The 21713-nt window shown below is 44.1% G+C and overlaps 1 protein-coding gene across 1 annotated transcript in view; it reads right to left on the bottom strand.

Annotated features, from left to right (window-relative positions):
* CSMD2 (CUB and Sushi multiple domains 2) overlaps positions 1-21713 on the bottom strand; it is a 273888-nt gene that overhangs the window by 139845 nt on the left and 112330 nt on the right. The window contains exons 6-10 of the mRNA XM_062014368.1: positions 17032-17144; positions 10770-10847; positions 3836-3923; positions 2531-2655; positions 145-266 (exon numbers count right to left, since the gene is read on the bottom strand). Of these exons, the coding sequence (XP_061870352.1) occupies positions 145-266; positions 2531-2655; positions 3836-3923; positions 10770-10847; positions 17032-17144 (526 nt within the window). The remainder of the gene's footprint in view (positions 1-144; positions 267-2530; positions 2656-3835; positions 3924-10769; positions 10848-17031; positions 17145-21713) is intronic.

Raw genomic sequence — 21713 nt, 5'->3', positions numbered from 1 at the left:
AATACACAGACATCTGCCCAGGGCCTTGACATGCAAGATTTGCTCATGATAAATCAGACTAGTCCTATCTGAAGAATCACAGCTACACAATGTTTCAATTAAGACACTGAAGGAATGACATGGAGCCACATCCCCAAGACCTACCTTGGCTGGATTGAGTGCAGTGATGACCCACACACAGTAGGCATTGTTATCATATTGCACAGGGTAGTTGGGAGAAGTTATCACACCACTGGGACCACGAAGGTACATATCACACATCCTTGCTGTGAAGAGCAAAACAAGAGAGGTGTGGGAAGGAGGTCTCAGTTTTGGGGTGTATGCTGTGTTCTTTAAGGAGGAGAGAGGAGCTGCAGACATGGTGGAAGTGGGGCAGAACTACAATTTGCTGCTCTGTGTCATTTTCTCTAGCCAAAAGATTCCTTTTTCACCATGTAGAGATGAAGGATTTATCTGAGATGAATGGATGAGTGTGTTTCCAGAGGCTATCAAACAGATGGACCAGCAGACTAACCAACAATCACCCATTCTCTTATGCTCAGAGTGATTTTAGTGGGTTTTTTAACTATATTAAAGCACTCTCAGAGGTATTTTCATGTCCATGACACAGAAGCTGCCAGCTAAGATGCAGTTCCTTTCCCATGTCCCCAGAAACCCCCATTTCCATTCTTCACTGCAGGCCAAAAAACCCCACAGAAACTGCACAGCAAGTCCCTATCTTACTAGGTAAGGGCTGGCTTCATTGTGATATGACTGTGAACTCAGAACTAAGATGACAAATAGCAGTAAAGCATGGAAAATCATCTCCTGGCCAAAATGTTTGACTACGTAAGTGGTCACAAAGGGACATGAGGGACACTGAGAGGCTCAGGGAGTTGCTGGGAGCATCTGTCCCCTCCCATGGGACCCCATCCTGGAGTCTGTGACACATCTCATCCCACCTTACAGAAAAAAAAGGGTAAAATCTCATTCTTCCCATTTTATAAGTGGGCAACAGGTCCACAAAGGGATTAAGTGAGTCTCCCCAGCACCTAGAAGGAATATGCTGCAGATGAAGAAGCTGAAAAACAGTCTCCCAAGAGTGGCAAGAAGTTTGATCACTGGGTATTAAAAAACTGTTCCAGTCCAGGGGATTAAAAGCTGGCTCAGCAGGCACCTTGATTTCTGCCACTGGAGAGAAACTCAATATCCAACAGCAAAATGGAACAAATGGGAAAAAAAGTGGTGGAAAGTTGATGTAAAAAGCAAATGGAAAACTTTAAAGGAGAAAACAAGCCCAAAAGTTAGTGGTTTAAAAAAATTAAGTTGATTCATAGAATCATAATGCTGCAGACAAATCCTTTCTTATCTCTTGCAGGAGGACACCATAAATTTCCTTTATAGTGTCACATATTTATGCCAAATATCCTCTTACACTGATTCAATTTATTCTTGTTTCAAGAATTAGATGGGATTCCAAAGCCCTGGGAAAAAAAATCTGCAGATGAAATTAAAGGAAAAGAAGAACTGAAGAAAACCCCAATTTATGACTTTAAGAGCTTTAGAGGGATTTAATTAAAAACATTACAAGTTGTTCATTATTAGCATTACAAACATGACAATTATGTCTGTGACTCTTCAGAAGAGAGAGAGAAGGAGGGAAGGAATGAAAACAAAATGGCCAAGGGCAAACTGGGCCTTGTGTTTTCAGCTGAAAGAAAACTCCATTCACTGCTGGCTCGTGGCTGAGCCTCAGGATCATCAGAATGATGCTAGGAAGGAAACACAGCCCAAGCAGTCCCACATTGCTGCCTACTAACAGCCAGTTCCATTTAAAAGAATCCTCCCCCATCTTAGCTTTTCCATATGTTGTTTCAGGCTTTCACCTTTTCTTTCCCCTTTCTTCCTTACCCTATAAAAAGAGATACCTGGGATGGAGAGAATGGAAGGGGAGAGAAAGCATTGCTAAGGAGTGAGGGTGTAGCACATATGGCAAATAAAACCCATGGGGTGCAGAGCTAACAGCTTATGAAGCTCCACAGGTAATGGAAACAGCTTTATTAGTTCCATTATGCACAGGAACAGGTGCTTTTCTTCAAAACTGGTTTTCTGGAATCAAAAAATACATGAGGACCAAGCAAATGTTTCTTTATCAAGCTTATGCTGAAAAGACTGAACATTTCAACTCCTGCTGCACTCTCACACTCAGCCAGAAACACGAATGTCCATCAGCAAACACTAAAGATCCCACTGACTTCTGGCAAGCCCAAATTCCCATTTCCAAGAGCACAAATGCACTCAGCACGGTGCTGAGCACAGGGCAGGCCAGAGCTGAATCTTCCCAGCGGGCTGTGAGCATGGAGAAGGGGCTTTTCTGGCTGGGCCCCTGGCCTGAGGCAGGGGTTTGAAAGCAGAACTGTAGCATGGGCTGTGCCATGGGCTGCAGGATCCCGAGCACAACGATAGATGTGGGGACAGGATGAGTGATGCACGAAGGGGAGGTGAAGGAGATGTGTCCTAATGAGTCAGTACAATGGTTTTGGCTGCTCACCTCTGCACACTGGCCTGTGGTCACTCCATGCAACAATTATGTCGCTCACTCTCTTACAGGTGATGCTCTTGGAGCCCTGTAAGTCATAGCCCTCGTTACAGGTGAACTGGATGCTGGAGCCTAACCTAGCGGACAGAACAAAGGGTGAAGTTAAGCAACGGAGACACTTCTACAGCAAGAGCTTTGTCACTTACTTTTACTATCCCAGTGATTCTCCAAACTGTGAACAGAGAGAGTTCACTGGCCCTGCAGGCAACAGCAGAAATGAATGAGGCACAAGCTCTTGCCTCGTGCACTGGCTTGCGCTGGGCGCTGTTTGCCTGAGGTGCTGATAGTCCAAGCACAGGTTTGAGTCTCTCAGTGCAACTTCAGTGGGAATTTTATTCAGTGCAGGAGCACAGCCTCAGCCCCAAGAGATGACACACTTCAGCATTCTCATAAAGAATAAAAAACCACCCCTGTTCTTGATCTACTACTGACAAATTTGTTCTTTCCTCCACCACGCCGCATCCAGAGCCTCTGCTGGTGTGAGCCAACGCTGCCTTATCCACTGAAGTGACACAGGGCCGGTTTACAGCAGCTGAGGATTTATCCTATGGCATTCAGGGACTGTTGGGAATTCCCTTTCCCCCACCCTCATCCCTGCAATCCATTTCCTAGATCTCAGGAAAATCTGAGAGCCTCGGGTGAGACGGAAAGACACTTGTAGTGAACAAAACAGCCATCGACAGCAAAATGAGATTAAATATTGATCCACCACTGCTAACAGCAGGCTGAATCATTCCTGCACACTTCAAATGAACACTAGCAACTACAAGGGCATAACAGCATTGTTTTAAACTTTATAAGAAAACAATTATCTAGCACCACGTATACTTATTGACAAGGAACCGTACCAGTGCTTTGGGAAGTCACCTCCAATTCACTAGGGGCAGGGCCATGCTGTGATTTAAGCTAATTTGAGAAGCAATCTGGGGCTTTATTTTGCTGTTTAAGACAATTCTTTCTGCACTTAACTGGAGGAGAGGGAGGGGGGAGAATGACAACAAACATTGATTATACAAGCCTGGCTAAACACCCGTACTGTGAAAGGAGAAATACTCAGAGATCGTGGCAGATCCCCATCTGGGACACAGCCTCCCAAACACACACGTGCACATTTACACACACTTGCTCTACATCACATTTAGAGGTGTGCAGATGGTCTCTAAAAAAAACCAGACTACATGATGCCAAGGAGCACAGACAATGGTTCCAGACAGTAGCTTTGCAGCATGCATAAACACACATGTAAAAGGTTCTTACCTAAAATCGTTGCCTATTCTTTTGCCTCTCTCTGGAATCCCAGGGTCTGGACACATATTATGTCCCTGGGACACACCAACCTGAGTTACTACAAAGCAAAAACAGCACATAGAGACAGAATAGCAAAAGTAACATTCTTTCATCAACTGTCTTGGTGGATGTGGAGAGAAAAATGGCAGTTGGTAGCTCGAAAACCTGAACCTGTTCCACTTTGTTTAGGAAAAAAAACAGCTTTGGAAACAAATGTAACTGGATCATTTCAGCTCAGTTTATAGACCAAAGTGTTTTCTAGGAAATGCCAGTTAGGGACACAGCTTTCCCTCTGTTCCACTACAGAAATACCTCTGAAAAGAGTTTTCTCCATTCTGCAAAATGACACCAATTATACAGCCCATTTCTGAAGCCTGTGATTAAAACACAGCCCCTCCAAACCCACCTGAGTGGTGCCAGGGAAAGAAAACGACTCAATGGAAAGGTAGGTGTGTGATCCCAGGGGGAAAACCAGGCACAGAACAACAGGGAGAAAGGAGAGGGAAATGCAAGTCTGTAGCATCTTAACACAAGTCATTTAGTTTGAATGTGAACAATTTTATGGTGCAACCCTAATGCAACTGCCAACAAACATGAAATCTATGAAGTGGTGATCAGCACTGAATAAACACCTTCAAACTCCTGTCTGCCCATTTCCACCTCCCCTCTCCAGCCTGTCAAGTGGCGCAAACAAGCGTTCAAGCCTTAACTTGGGGTGCATATAACCTCAGCAGCTCCTGACAGGGAGATGAGAGCTGACAATACGAGGATTTCCATGTTGAATTCCAGCAGCTACCAATATGCACAATAACATGGGACAAAGGGGTGATTCAGAAGTTTATGTGACTCTGTTTTCTTGTCTCACTAAGGGAAGGACGCAAAGAAAATGCAACGTTTCTTGGCAATGATGCTGAAGCAGTGAAGCATGAATCTTAAGCCAGCGTGTTGCCATTCTACTGCTGCCTGTCACTCAAGGAAAAACCTCTCAGAACATCCTGTGTTAGCACAGTGCCCCAAAGACCACTGCCAAATGGATGGAGGTGCAGTGATAAAAGCATGTTTCTCACCAGAGACACGTCGAGATCTGAAAGACATGGGAGGTGTGTGCATTTCAATACTGACATGGGGAGGGAAGCACGTGGAGTATCCACACAAACACAGACTGCACAGCATGAACACACAAAGGCAGGACTGGTCAAGATGGGAATTATTCACTGGGTAGTAGTCAGGGTCTACAGCTGGGAGACGTTATCACTGTTCCTAAAAGGATGACAGGAGCATCCTCCTGCTCCCACTGCTACAGGGGCTTTCATCCAAGTGCCTGCACCTACCTGCTTGGCTGCCCACACCGAGAACATTATGGCTCCTGACCTTTAGGCACCAAAGACTCATCTCACACCCTTTGCAAGGGCTGTTGTCTCTTCTGGCCTCCTTCCCAGCCCAGGTCCCACTCGCCATGCCGGGGCCTACTCCAGCACCCGACGCGGCCGGCCCTGCCGCTGCACAGGCCCCGTCTGTGGGCATCGTGCTTTGGTGCTCTGCAGTCTCCTCCACACTTTTGAAGGCACAAGAATAACAGAGACAGGGGCATTACAGGCAACCAGGCTCCTGAGAGATTGTTTTCTCTCTTTTGCATATTCATAACTTGGTGTTAAGCTCAGTCACGTGGAGCGAGACAGCAGCGAGAGACGGCAGCATGAAAGAGGCACATGGCACCTTTTGATAGCTGTGTTTTGTAGCTACAAAGCTTTGCTGCCACCTTTCACAGAATCTGAGGATTCTGAATGCACACCAGAGTCAGGAGGAAGGGAGCCCTGTCCAGAGCAGGATATTTTCAGCAGTAGTGCCCCAAAGGATAACTCAAGCAGTCGTGACAAACCCCTGCTCCAGGAGTGGGTATCTCCTGCAGGTCCCAGCTTCCAAGAGCCCTTCTGCTAGTGCTTGAAATGATCTGCTGCTTTAAGGAATGGAAGGTCAGCTGAACAAAGTACACAGGTGACACTGTCTTCCTTAGGGTTTCTTAAACCACTATCTACCTACACAAATGCCTGTGCATATAGGTATCTCCAAAGCAAAATGAATGCTGAGGATAGAGTGTATAAACTAGGGCTGTCTGTCACAAGTCCATATGGTATTCAAAGTGTTAAGGTTTCTCATCTTACTTCTACAGCTTCTCCAGAGCAAAACCACACTACATGAGATATGTCTAGAACATACACATGCACAAACACAGCTCCTACACATATGCCTGCATTTGAATGCTCCTACTTGCAAAACAGATTACCAGATCGCCTCTCCACATCAAATTCTTTCTCCCATGCTCAAGACTATCCAGACAACATCTTTTCTGCCCACGTTAGTTACTCTGCACTGCATCACATCCATTTTTTGTGTCTCGTATCAGGTGACAGTGAACCTCGAAGCCTTTGATGTGAAGCTTTGGGAGGAAGCAAGGCTACAGGTGACCAACAAAACCCAGAGGTACCTGAGAGCAGGTTGTCAGTTATCAATCACATTTCTGGAGACTGAAAACAGTTCTTCTCCTCTTAGCTAGAATTGTATTAATACCTATATAACACATGCAGATAGACCAGAGAACAGGCACGTTAAAACAGCAAGGAGAGAAGGAAAAAGATTTCTGTATCATGATAGTTGGGGCATTTTACTTCTAAATGTGAAGAGGAGCAAGACAAAAGGGGAAGATGGATTAGATGGTCACTTACAGAAACTTTTGTTGCTCTTGTTTTAAGCACACAGATGAACACAACTAAACCAAAGGTTATAAACCATGTTTGTTAAGCTGAGCACTTGCTGTCAGTACCGTGTTCATCTTCCTGAAGGTTTGACTGACCTTTGCTTGGGCTGTAGCACTCCAAAACAAACTTACAAGGAAAACAATACAACTTAAAAACTGTGATGAACTGTTCAATTTCTACATTATAGTCCCAAGGATTCTCTCCCATAAACCATGGAACTTTGTTTTCCATCAGCTATTCAATAACAGCCAGTTGCAATTGCTTTGTTTGCCACAGTAATTTACCCCATCTGGTTTTAGAACTGAACCTTCTTTACTTATCTCCCCATTTTAATAAAGAAAGTTCACTGACACATTCCCAAGTGACAATTTTTTATTGAACTTAGGAATGCAGACTATGAACTGCAGAATAAAGTGGCACAGAAAAAGACTCAACACTTCTCAGCATGAGAAAGAGTGAAAGCAAGGGAGCTTTTCTGCTGCCATGGGAGGTGGTGGGGGGAAGGATTGCAGCAGTATTATTTGTTTTGAAAAGGTTAATCTTTATGATCACACCAAGGTTTGCAGTTACTCCATGCAACCATTTGGTGAGTCAACATGTCACAAAATTCAGTTCTAACAGCAGGGGAGCTGACCTGCTGCTGCACACTCACCCCAATGAAGTGTTTGCTGCCCTTTTGATCCAGGAAAGTCATTCAGCACCCAACAACCAAACGTTATATGTTTCCAGAACCTCAGTGATACTGATGCAGACCTTAAATACTCACATGTCTAACAATATGCAAGTGTGACAAGGGCACAGACTGGGGCTGGGAGGCCCTAACGTGGGAGCAGACCACTTCTAGCTGGCAATTTTCAACGTGGTGAATTCTGAGCCCGTTATTTCATGTCTTGTTGCTATCTCAGGATAGTTCAGAAGCATGAGAGCTCAAAAACATTTACAGATTTCCAGACTTTAAAGACCATTTGCAAAGACTGTGTTTGCAGCATGCCCTACTTAAACCAAACACAGCTCCTTTCAAAGCTGCGTTGCTTAGTGCTAGACACCCGAGGCTGGCTCCTCTGCTGCTCAATACTCACTTTGAGCTGTTGCAGTACAGCAGAGACCCATGTACAAACATTTGTACCTCACATCTGATTCAGAAAGCAGGCTTGCTGCAATGCTCAAGGTCTGGAAGCTTCCATACGCTTGGTTGAGACCTAAAGCTGGTTCACACCTCCAAAATGACTTTGCATTTGTACATTTCAAATCGGTTTTGACAAATCTAAACACACACAGAACTTCACACAATCCCTCCCAATAATACCCAGCAGTGTGTTTTCATGGATGCTTCATTCAAAGGTCAGAAATGCAACTTTGATGCTGTTTTGTAACAGCAAAGTACCATGTTTTTCCCACTGTGTGGTCTGGAACATACACTGTACATGCTGCATGCAGTAAGGGAAATCATCTCCTAAATGCAATCTAAAATGTACAACTACTTCTTGCACCTTATCCTCCAGAGCTGGGTTATTTTTCTTCTAAGAGTGATTAAAGCAAGATGTGCAAATAATTTTAGGGATGGTGAGGAGCAAGAGGCACTTGATTTCAATTTCAAACGTGTTTGCAGCTGAACACAACTGGCACCTCTCCCAAAAATCCTGCCTTCTTTTTTACTTCTTTTTCTGAAATAGCACCAGCAGCTGTGATGTGATGTGACTACATTTTGCCTCCATCCAGACACATGAAACACACAGGTTTTAATCTGGCCAGGTAGGATCTGGCAGCTAACCACAGTGTTCACCCAATAAACCAGAAACCTTCCAGGCAGGCAGCAGGAAAGTGCCTCAGGTGGCCACAGACCCAAGGGAGAATTCTGGGACAGGTGCAAAAAGCACTAGGAAACATTGCTGAAAATAAGGCAGGGCAGAGCTCCAGCTATTCCCAAGACACACAGATATTTCTAACTTTCTGCTATTTGAGCCAGATGAAACAAAAGCAACACTAGCAAATGCCACAAATCTTTCTTCAGCCTGTCCCACCTGTAGAATTCTCTCTGGTGCATATGGAGACTCACAGAGTGATGACAGTTCAAGAGAAGAAGGGGCATGGCTAGCCATGCAAATCCAAAGGGTCAAGGGAAAGAGAAGACAACGCTTTGGGCTGTGCTTTCTGAAAATGAGCCAGTTTTGTGGAGACATCTTCTCTGGAATCAGCATTTCTGAAGTTGAAAATGTACTGTAAGACAAGTGTGACAGCAGAAGGCTGTGCAGGATAGAAGTTAATCTGGGTTTACAACCCAGAGCTTGCTGAGAGCAGTGCACATGGAAGGAGCTGAAGGCACAAGGGATGGCAAAGCACCATGCTGGTAACAGAAAGGAATTTGGGCCACAGTGCTATCACCATCTATATTATTACAGCTTAATAGCTTTCAAGCTAAGCTGCCTTCCTATGCTCTGTTTTGCCTTATCAAATATGACAAGATTAGCACTACACAAGATGCTGAATTGACAGCTTTGAAGACAGGAGCCTGCTCTCCATTGGATGAGGATAAACTGGGCAAGAGCAACTTCATACATTTTTATCCTCAAAAGTGGAGCACAGCTGGGACAGGGAAGGACAAAGGAAAGAAAAGTTGTTGTCTCTTGTCACCCTTCAGCACCTTTCCCTGCAGCCCCTGGCTAGGATAGTGCTAACCTGAACAGCAACAGGTGAAACTGCTACAGGGAGGCAGCCTGGCATTGCCAGCAAAGAGAAACAGGAACCCTGTATATCCTTAATACCAGAATACTTCTATATAGTCAACTAATGACTTCAGACCAGGCCAACAGTTTTCACTCTGTGAACACTCCCTTCCCCACACTTCCCAGCACCCAAGATAGCAGATATCCAACTCCAAACACATCCTTTTGTCTCCAGTGCCCACGATCAAAGCTAGAGGCACTTTCCAGCAAAATGTAATTCTCAGTTAAGTGTATTTAAATGTTTATTACAATTCAATTCCTCTTGGCAAGAAAACACCACAGGACCAGGAACATCTTGTGTACAGGGCTTGTCTTCAAATTGAATTAATTTCCTCTAAATACACCCCACCATGTTCTGCTCTGGAGGTTTTGGGCCATTTACATCCTTACATATTTAGTTACCTTGCTCCTGAAAAACTGGAGACTACAAGCACTCTCATGTGGGCCTAGAAGTGAGCCACTCTCATTTCAGACAGACAGCAAACGATGCTCTAAACTCAGTTCATCCATTTTTCTTAACTGCATTTTGCATCTGAAATTTAATCAAGTGCAAATGTTCCACCAGCACCTCTTTGATGGGTATAATGCAACAAAAGGAGCAATTATTTCCCCTCCTCCAAAACCTGTTGTAAAATATGTTCCTTTCTGATGCTGCTTAAGTAGAAAATATAAACTCAAGCTAATTCAGATCCCTCCTGTTTAATCTTAGGAGTCCCCTTAAGAGCCCAGGGGTCTGTCCAGAGTCATACACATAAAGAATCTACCAGCCTTGGGGAAAAAACAACCCCTAATGTAAAGATGAATGGACCTAATGGAGCCACGTCCTGCGAGAGGAAAACACAGCAGTGACAAAGTGACATTCTGAGCACACCTCTAACAGACCAACTGCTAGAAACCCTGCAAGTGAGCACCTAAACAAGGAGCCCATACAAATCAGTGTTGTAAGCTCTTGCACACCAGTGGTGTGATTTTTTTTCCTGCAGGGACAATGAAATAAAGACACAAAGAGAAAAGCAGAGAGACAGCTGTTGCCTCTGTGGATATTCTGATAGGTCTCTTTTGGTGTGGCTCCTTATCCCTGCTCTTTCATTTACAGCAGCAACATGAATTGTGTTTTCAAAGTTGTTTAGTTTGACACTTTCCACACTAGAAGACAACACATGAAGCCCAGCCCAGCATTGAGAAGGAAGCATACAGTATATATTAAATGCACACACACCAATCCCCTCTATTCCCACTTGAACAAGTTAGTATATGCTTGTGAATAGAGCACTGGAAGGAGGTGATGCAGTAATGCAGAGAGAAGAGAGGGGGAAAAGCAGTAGAACTTTTAAGAGTGACAGTTTTAGAGATTACTGGGAAGTCAAATGAAATGTTCAAGGAGATCATTATATAAACCAGTGTAAGGAGGAGCCAAAAACTTACACACTGATGTCTTCTGGTTGTTGTCCTTGCTGGGCATTAGCTTGACCCCTCTGGACTTCAGTTCCATTTGCTTTTTGACTATAGAGATAGATTTAAAACAAAGCAGAGGAAGATTTAGTTAAGCATTAGGTGTTGGAAGCAATATTCATTCAAAGACATAGAGAATCAAGGTAAAGCACCTGCAGAGACATACACAGGCAACACAGCACAGGCAACAGAGCTGACCCAAAGCCACCCTTCCTTTGCTGGCTGCTTCCTTATATGCTGCTTCTCCCCTGGTGCTCACCCAGGGCCCAATTGATTAACTCACAGCACCTGCTTCTGATAATTGGAAGTAGCTTGCCAGCTGCATTAACTTGTCCACACCATCTTTATTCAGGCTGGCTGCTCCAAGCCACATTTGTGCCTACAATTAGGGGTTATTTAAAAAGAGAATGAAGCAAGAGGTGTGTAGCACCCACACTACAAGATGCTCTGCATTGTTCCTTTACACCCAGCTTATCCTGACCCTTTCAAAAGCATTAGGCCTTCTGTTCATTTACCACATCAGGCCTGGACTTGAGTCTTTGGGGACCTGGGCCAAGTGACCAGCTGGATGTAACAACGGGGCACAAATCCCCATTCCTCTGTAACCATGCCATCTTGCTTAACACACTGAAAAGGGGAAAGAGACTCAAAGGAAGTTGTAAGAAACTTCAGGGATGCTGAGAGGGAAATGCTGAGTTAGTTTCACCCAGTTTTACTGATGCAGTTGTTCCATGAATACACTCTACAATGAAGCCATTCTCTGCTTCTATGGGAATACAGCACTCAGACACCCCGTAACCTCCACATCTGTAAACGTGATCTGCATCAACAGTACACTCCAAAAGGCAGTAAAAGAGAAGAAAAAAGGTCTATATTAAAACCATATTATTGCCAAGTATCAACTTACAGACCCACTATTAACAGCCATTACCAAACCTGCACTCTACCAGAGCTCCTGTTGTGACCATTCACCTCTCTGTGCTAAACCTTGTCCAGGAGATGAGGAAACATGAGGGCAGCAACAAGACTGCTGTCCATCCATCCATCCATCCATCCATCCATCCATAGCCAAGAGGGTCCCATCCTTCTTCTCAGTATGAAAATTGCCCATGGAACTGAGCAGCTATTTGTTTCTATTATCTGGGCTCAGCTGCTACTGAGGCTCTCTCCACACAAGTGGGTTTTGCACAAAACCCACAATGGCAAAACCATCTGGATACCAGGAGTGAGACAGAGAGACAGAGTCTTCCTGCAGCACACACAGAGATATTTTTGACTAACAGGCAGCAGACTTTTTAGTGACATATTTGAAGTTAATGTGGTTAAAGAATGACTTCACAGCAGCAAGCATGATGTCCAAATCACTTTACAGGCTCCTTGTTCTCATGAGTCCTTATCTATGGAGAAAACCAGTCCATCTTCCACTTCAAACTGCTCTTTCCTTGTTCTTTATCTTGTCATACTTTCATCCCTAAATTAGCACATTTCTAAGACAAAGTTGTCAGGAAAAATTACAGACATAACTAACAAGGTTTTTTTTAATCATGCTTTTTTTGGCTTAAGAAGAAAAAAGAAGTGTTTAGAACATCTGTTTGCAGGAGCTTCAGACAGGGAGATGTCAAGCATCATTCCTTGAAGCCTACCTCAAGTAGTGATTTTCTGAGCTAGATGCTATCTTGGAGCTTTTTATTCATTACTTGGTTACACCTTTTTTATTTAAAGAGGAAGCAAACAGTTCTAACTTCCTAATGAGGTCCATATTGGCTTAAGAAAGAAAAGCTTATGATATTCATGTCTATCTTACCACTATTACTATCTTTAATCTTTATGGGGATGCCCCTTTTGTTTTAAGAGAGGAAAGAGAATTAACAGTATGCCACTTTCCAAGCAAATCTAACCCACACTTTGTTTCTTTCTTACTGTAGAAATCCATCTGCAAATGCACAAGGAGAAAAGCAGCAGGGCTCAGAATGCTATAAACAGCCACCTACTGCTCCAGGCCATGGTGTGGTCACTGGTATTGTGGGAATTTGGTAATTATGGTAAATGGTAAGATGGTAATTTATAGCCTGATCACAAGGTTTTTAACAGACTCACAACCAAGGGACTGAGGAAGGACATGGGGCTACCACAACTGATTTCTGGGGCAAGTCTGGCTCTGGCCAATGCTGCAGTGCAGCACTCAAACTGTCATCAGGATAAAGTGTGTTGAGAGGTCCTGTTCTGCTTAGCCTCCATAATGCTGCAGTTAATGATTCTCTGGCACTTCCCAAGCAAGTACAGAGATAACTTCATAGTCACAGCCCATATTCCCTCCCAGTCAATAAATACAGTCAAGCCCAAGTATTTAAGGCTAAATTTGAGCTATTGCAGAATGTACAGTGTCTCATGACTTTGCAGTATCTAATTCACTGCTCTGTGAAGTGCTTTGGGGCACCAGCAGTAAGAGAGCAGCTTTATAGAAATAACTTCCACTTTATATTCTCTGCAACTTCACTTACAAGTTACTTGATACAATTATGAGTGAATTTTCCTCCTAGCCACACAGAGAAGAGCACAGATCTGTTGATTTCTGCATGATAAAGTGAGCCTGTAGCCTTAAAGGACAAGCAAAGCTTTCCCATCACCAGTGTATGCCCTACACACAGAGAATTGATGCTGAGAGCACAGAGGGTAAACACATCACTGTGCAGGGGTCAGCCCTTCTTGCCAGGGCACCCTGACTCCTCAACTAGAGCAACTTTCATTGATTTCACATGGCTGCTGAACACCCCCAAGTACTGCAGAAGGCAACTAGGACAGTGAGTTCACAGCTTCAACCCATCTGGGCCATGCACACGACTGCAAAGGTTTAGAAGCATACACTAGATAACAAGGGCTCACCCATATCCACTCCTGCCTTCCAGAATCCAGCTAACAGAGACAGCCCCATTCCAAATTTGTGACTAATGGGAAGCCTTGCTCCAAAACACCCCTCAGTAATGAAAACAAGCAGCAGGAACCAGACATTCATTACCAAGGACCAATCCTAAAACACAGAGGCTAAACTGCATTACCCATCAAGTACCTACTCCCTTAATTGCATCGTGTCCCTTTCAACAATAACTGATAAAGAGAGATCACTGTATCCTCTCGTCTCAATCCTTCATTCTGTGTGCAACATGGAGGTGGAATGATGAAAGCCAGGCTTTACAAATCACTCAGTTTGGGTTGGAACAAGGCAGAATACAGCTTCATTTGCTGTTTGTAAAAAATAAGAGCAATTCTCCTACCCCATGGCCTCAGAAACCTGGTACAGAAAATCTATTTGGCTAATAAATCTGAATGTGCAACAGTACTCCAAAGGACTGTGTTGGGATAACTGTAGCACAGAAATCCCTCTGTTTTCTGGAAGGTTTTTGCTGCTTACATGTCTCTGACAGATCTCCTGGAACACTCAGTGTCCTGTCACGTTTGAAAGATGACATTACACAGCTTTGCCAGCAAGCAGGCAGGCTGGGGTGCTTCTTTTAAACTGTTTCATGTTGCTCTGAATGAAAATGTAAGGAGGCATTTCTGTATGTTTAATTTGGAAAACAGCCTTTGAGCACAACTGTTCCATGGGCCTGTTCCCTTTGCTGGGGGACTGCTGTTAAACAGACTGGCCTGAATCCCCTTTCCTGCTGCTGAGGTGGTTTAACATCATTTGGGACACATGGTAGGCTGCTTACAGGGATTCTTACTTGGGATTGGAGGTGAAGAGAAACACCCTCAAATGCAACCTTTTGGAAACTCCTCATTTATACTCTATTACTTAAGCAACATTTCTTTAGGAATCAGAACCTACAGCAAGCACCAGAATTTGTCTCATCCACATTTAACTTTCTACCTGCTGCTGGAGGACAGAGGGGCAGGGAACTGGGCTGGGGGGGAGCAATAGAAGGTGCAATTATGTGTTGGTAGCAATGAGATGAAAAGCAATTTGGGATGCACCTTATGTAATAAACTGTGTGGAGAGATGGACTACACCAGCCAGAGCATTATTTACATCTATTTAGCATCGTTTCAAACCCAGCAGCTTTTTCATTACCTCATTCACAGCACCTCATCACCACACTGACACAGGCAATACCTGGCTCCTAACCCCTGCCTGCCTTGAGTAAGGCACTTCTGGCTTACTTTCTTACCACCTGTCAGGGCACTTTTTGGGGGAAGGAATGCAGGAGTGGGAGGAGGGAAAAAACACCTGATGCACCCATTTATCTATAGGCTCCTTAATTTGCTTTTCCAAGGGGTGGGGGAAAAGCATTTGCAGGAATGTACAAGTCACCTCACATAAAAGTGAACAGAAATATATTGTAACTGTCCCTGTAAGGGAATGAATTTACTGTATTCAACATCAAAAAACCTCTGTATCTAGGCTGATGATATCTAACCTTGCTTTTACATTCATGAAGGGATTTCCAAAGTAGGGCACAGGTTGGAAAGAGCTGGAGTGGAACACAAACACATTCTGCTCCAACTTTGTATCAATGTTAAACAAGCTGGGAGGGAAATGACTTTCTGATAGATTATCAGCACAACCAGACACCGTCCCACAGGACAGAAGATGTTAATAAATGATGTAGGTAAACATCTTGAGGAAATGGATGAGTTAGAGTCATCCTAACACCCTCTTCCTTGTCTCTGGACAATCCTGGGGTCTGCTTACATCTCTATGGCTGAAAAACACGTTTTAGTTGCTCTACTTCATATGGCACCACAGGTGCTATTTTGTATGTGTTTATTTGTTTATCCACATTAAAACACTGATGATCAAACAAGGCCATGTCCCTCTGAAAAGGGTTATGCTGATCTTTTCCAAGCTGCACTTGTCAATCTTTAATGTTGCACGGACACAGGTTCCACTGGCTGCAAGAATCTCGGGGTTTTGTTCTCAAGTACTGAAATCTTTCTTAACAGATGGAAAGAACCTGACAAAAGCCACAAACCCCAGCCAATGTGTGAGGAATGAGGGTCAGGTTCCCTTTGCCAGACACAGGACCTGCTTCAATGCCATTTCAAGAGCATGGTTTTAAGTTCATCTTTTCAACACTCGATACACAAAAGCACAGTTCATCCTACCTAACAAAACCCTTTCTAAGGAGTGTGCTAGATTAGAACCCCCTGACATTTATCTAATCAGAGGAAATTATAACATTAATCTTTACTTTTCTATTTAAGAAAAAAAAGGATGATTCAGACAGGTGTTTTAATAGAAAGCAGCAATCATGGCAGCAGAGGAAAATGTCATCTCCGAAGCCAGCAGCTGCATGAAGTCACTTGTGTTACACTGAAAAAATGGGGCTTTTTCTTATAAAGTAATCTCTGAGCTAAATTAAAGCAAGAGAAGTTAAATAACAATGGTGATTCACAAAGCAAAGCCTACACTGAGGCTAGGACAACATCACTAAGGCTAAACAAACAGGGAACCAACAAACAGGAGGAGTCTGCTCAGCAAAGGAAACTCCTCTCCATCACTCTGTGCCTCTTACTCCAGACCTGTGGCACTTTTTCCTCCAAGTCCTGTTTCTTCCTTTTGAGGGAAGCTGCTGAACTACACTGACTCACACCTTGGGAGAGTGGATGAGGAATGAATGTCATGTCTGCTCCTCTGCTGCATTTTCCCTGATCCTGCCTCCAGAGCCAGCTGCTTGAAGCAATGCTCCAGCACTGCACCCACCAAATCCTTCAGAGAAGAGAACGGTGTAAACTGCACCAAACAAAACCTACAGATCCCAGAACACACCAGGATCTTTGTGCTGCTTCACTCATGTACCAAAGCATTTCCTCTCAGGAGCACCTGAAGATCCCAATTCTGAAATCCACTCCTCTAGGGATGAGTTTACAGTTTACACCTCATTTAAAACAGGTTTAATCAGGTCAGACTCCAGAGTCTGGGGGACTCCAGACCACTCTTTGCCTGGTTGCACTCAGTCTGTATCACCACATCCCACAGAGCACGTTCTGCAAAGCTGCAGGTAAAGGAACATCTACTAACAAAGCACACAAATGAGTTTTCCTGTAGCTCTCAAGTGTTTGTACTCCCAGCAACTGCCAACAGGCTCTGTTCATACAACAACGCCTGGACACCCAGCTGGGAGATTATTAACAGGACACAGAAGGTTCATGCAAGAGGTTGTACATTCCTAAGGGGGAAAAAAAAGTTTGGCTGAACACACACTGTAAATAGTGAGAGCAGACAGTGAGCATTTACCTTGATACTGGGCACTGAAGCCCTTCTGCCTGTGGTTGCCATCTGACGTGAAGTGAAGCCGCAGCCAATTTTTGCTGCTGATAACTGGAGCAGGCAAATTCATTCCAGTAAACCTGCAAGGAAACAAGCAATAACAGCCAAATGTTACTGTGGTTGTGAATTAGACCTCAAATTCCTGTCCTCCCAGGTAACCCCCTTCCTATGTGAATAGAGGAGATCCTAAGTGAGGACTATATGCTTAGAGGACACTCCATGTGTGCCATGAATGCCTTCAAATGAACTGAAAGTCTTCCCATCTGACAGACATTTGTAATTACAGGGTTTTCCACTCTCTCCTTCCAAACCAAAGGATACAGAAGCCTGAGCTGGGTAGTCACAATATCTGTGGTACCAGACAAATGAAATGGGCCCAGCTGAACAGCCCAGAGGCTCCAGTCTCCTCCTGCACTGCAAGGATGGAGAGGAAGGCACAGAACAGCTCTGAACTGGGGGAGCTCTTCAGGTCTGAGCAGAGCCTGGCAGCTCTGACTTTATCTGATTGGAATCACACAGAAATGACCTTACATCTTCTCAGGGGATATGCAACACTTCAGGCACACAAGAAGAGCTTGACTTCTCAAGCTTAGGCAGTTCTTGTCCTCCTATTTGGTGAACCTCACATTAAAAACAAGCAGGTATGTTTATTTTAATTGAGGAAGAGAAAAGATTACAACAATATTTTTCTTTTACTGGAAACAGCCAGCACCAAGTGATCATTGATGGTGTGTGTCAGTCTGGAGAAGACTGCAGCCATTCTCTGGTCAGACAGGAGGTGGAAAGCCCCACAGCCCATCAGCAGTCCTTCAGCAACTCTTCCCTTCACACCTCTTCATACATTTCTCTTTTTTTTTTGAAGTATTATGCTGTTTGCTTTATTCAGCTCCAGAGCATAATTCCTGGCTGAGCTGTCACATGCCAAGTCTGAGGCTGGAACAGTGTTTACCTAAGTCACGGTGCTCTTGGATTGAGCTGTATAATGGTAACATTAACCATGGCAAGGAGAACAACACAGCCATGACAAAAGCTATTACAGAATCCTATTACTGTTAATGAAAGCCCATTTAATGTTTTGATCCCAGACTGTCCTTTGTTTATAAGTTATTGCCATTCCAGCACCTGTGCTCTTTTAGATAAAGCTCCTGGAACTCCATTCCATGCAAAGGGACATTTCAGAGTTTATTACTACACACTTCCAACAGCAGAACTGGGAGGCCACAAGTTTATTACTACACACTTCCAACAGCAGAACTGAGAGGCCACAACATATTTAGGAAGTCCTCCACTCAAGTAAAGCCTCCAAAGGTGAACCTGCCATTTGCTAAGGCAAACAGTAAGGAGTCAGGATGGTACTTGGCAGATGAAGAGCAATGCAATGCTGCTCTATCACTTAATGAAAAAGCAGGGATGACTGTGCTGCATAACTAATGCATCTCTGCCACCTACAGTACAGACTTCAAACCTGGCATTACCTTGTGGCTGTGTTCTGCACAATTATGACTGAAAACATCCTTTACACTATCAAACTGCTCAGGATGGTTCCTGATCGCTTCTCTGTCAATTATTCTCATCTCGGTTTTTCAGAGCCTTTGGAAACACGAGATGTTGTAAAGGGGGATGCTCCACAGCATTCTGCCATCCCTGGAGAACTTAAAGACAGCAGAACCAATGGAATTGGAAACTTTTTTCAAATAACTAAGTTCAAACCAACGTATTTTGGGCTGAGATCAAACATGGGACGGCTGAAACCGACTCTGAGAACGTTGCTGTTGCTGGTTGTTATGACAACGAGTTTAAACTCAATACTCTCACCCCCAAAGGCTGGTTTATGATTCATTCTGAATCAATAGTCAAACTTCTCATAAATAATCTTTAGGTATGCAGAGCCAAATTTTACTTTCATAACTGCAGAGAGCAGAGTCATTCAATTGCCTGATCTAAAAACTAGGAAAGGAGACAATGAACCTGCCTGCATGAGGCAGAATCTCACTCTCCTGTCCCTCATCCCTTTTAGGTTTTCAATATGCACATCTGAGGAGTGGATTGAGCAGCCTGCAGACTGGGAACCTGCCTCCACATACACTTCATTGTAGGCACATGAACAGTCCTCTGTTTAACTTCCAAGGATCTTGCACACAAGTGCTGGAATTCTACCAGCTGAGTGAATTAACACTTTAAAAATCAATTAGAAAAATGAATGGACTGCACTTGGTGCTACCTTTGCAACAGGATAAATAATTACTGAAGGCAAAAGGAGGAGGAGAGAAAAAGAATCAACCATAAGCACGGTGCTTTGCACCCACTTTGCACTGCTGAAAAGAAAGACAGAAGATGTAGGGTGAAGGAAAATGGTTCCTCAATTGCCTACATGGAGATTTTCATCAGCACCATATGTCATTTGCTTAAGACACTGACAGCTTTTTCAGAGGACTAAATCAGCCAAGAAATCACTATCAGGTCCTCATTTCCATATACACCACTGCTCAAACTCTCAGCACACAAAAAGAGTGTATTCTCTAGGGCTCTAGTTGCACACATTCCCTTTCCTCCCTTTTATCTTCCCATCCCTTTTATTTCTGCAGGTAACATCAGGTTGTGACTGTCAGCTCTCCAGACCCCAAGTCCTGCTGGATACTGGCTCCCAACTCAGATTTTTTTGCACTGAAGTAACAGCTAAGCCAGCAAAGAGGAGGAAGGTGCTTCTCTTTTCACACACCTCAGGCTAAATCAAAGGCTTCCAGCAGCAGAGCATCTTTGCTGAGTGTCAGGAATCCTAATGCAAACACTGAGCAAGCAGACACAAGTGTGGAAGTGCTGCTTTTGGAGTTGTTTTCTTAGAAAAATGGTTCTTCTGGTTAGCAGAGAAGTATTAGTTCAGGAAAATAAAGGCCTCTTTGGCTTGACTACTTGCAGAGATATAACTTCAGGCTCTACGTGTGCATAAACCTCGGAGCTCTCACATGTACCCCATGGAGATAAATGTCTGTGAACACTGCTCCTCCCAGCCCCAAGGCAGTGGTAAAACTCCACATGTGAAGCACCTAATGGAGAAAACACCAATCACTTCTTCAGTGCTGAAGGTGGGAACATGCTAGAGGGCACACACTGAATCCCAAAGCTGCACCTTCTCCTCTTTCCCAGATTTGGCCAGAGGGCTGGCCACTTCACACAGCAGAAAAAGAGCATCCTGCTCTTCCAATTCATTTTCCCCAGCTGCCACCACTGAGTCTGCAGGTGGGCAAGTGCAGGATGAAGGGTCCTTCCCACTGAATGCATATTGTCCAGCACCAGACTAGATGGATCAGGGCAGAAATGTTCTAATGGGTAAGAAATAACACGGCTAGAGCTAGGCATTTAATGGAAATCATCAGGCTCACCTGCAGTTAACTGCTAGCTTTTCACCATATAAAGCTCCCACAGGTTTCAAATAATCATTAGGAAGCATTAATGGTTAATTGATAATGGAATATTTAATTACAGATAAACAGAGTTGAACTGAAGCAGCTGCATGGTCTCTGAATGCAAATGCCCTGGCTGCTGGTGATGAATCTCAAATGAAACTGGAAGGATGCTCAGCAGGCAGGAGTCAACAAGAATCCTGAAAACCAGAGAAAACAGCCCAAATCTCCTGCAGGAGCTTCTACCACCGTGCCTGGGCATGAGGCTCACACCAGGCAGCAGCCCTTAGCCCTGCTGAAGCTGCAGGCAGAGTGTCAGCACGCTCAGACACAGCAGCGCACGCCAAGGGCTGCGACAAGCTCTTGGAGAGCTGCTGACTGCACCGGGACACGCAGCACACGCTGCCTGTTCTGCCAACTTCTCAAGGTCACAGCCAGTTGGGTTTTTTTTTTAAATAAACCCAATGCTGCCTTGCTGTCTTCAATAAAAAGAGACATCTAGAAAGGAGGAGCTCCAATGCAGACCCTGAGACACGCACAGAGCTCTCTCCACTGTTGTACTACATTCCGTGCTCTGAATGTTCAGCTGCTCCCATTAGCTCAATAAATGGTTGAATTTCTAATAGTCCAGTGAGTCATGTAAATAAAAGCCCTTCTATTTTGGACTTGTACCACTCTATTTTCCAGCATTCCAGACTCTCCTTTCTTTAAATAAGTCTATCAGCAATTTGCAGAACTTTCCTCAGCCTCTGCATGTCCATTCCCACGCCCCTCCCCTCCCCTTTCTTGCTGCCATCACCAGGAGATATGAATCACTTGATTAAATATTCAGCTTCCTGAATATGGCAGACTTGTTCACTGAAATCTAAGGCTTTGCAATGACTAAGCAGCAATGTAAGGACTGGTTTTTAAGTAAAACCAATAATCATTACTCACTGATGGGAATATGGTACCCACTTCATATTAAGCATCTTTTTAATCCTGGAATCACTTCGAGGAAGATGAGCTGAGCTTCTGTCTGAAAGAATTTCCCTTGGTGGCTTTTTGGTCATGTTCAAATCAAGATGTGAACAAAAGCAAGCCATTGATTCTTTGGCAGGAAGGTTGGACTAGATGATCTCTAAAGGTCCTTTCCAACCTCTACCATTCTGTGCTTCTAGGATGGGGGGACACTTTGTTCTGTGGTGGCCAGTGACAGGACAAGGGGTAACAGGCACAGGATGGAACACAAGGAGCAAGTCCTTTGGT

Source organism: Colius striatus, chromosome 24 (assembly GCF_028858725.1).
Source record: "Colius striatus isolate bColStr4 chromosome 24, bColStr4.1.hap1, whole genome shotgun sequence".
Classification (NCBI taxonomy): domain Eukaryota; kingdom Metazoa; phylum Chordata; class Aves; order Coliiformes; family Coliidae; genus Colius; species Colius striatus.
Note: the sequence above shows the minus strand (reverse complement) of the source record. Positions and strands in the feature narration are given on the sequence as shown.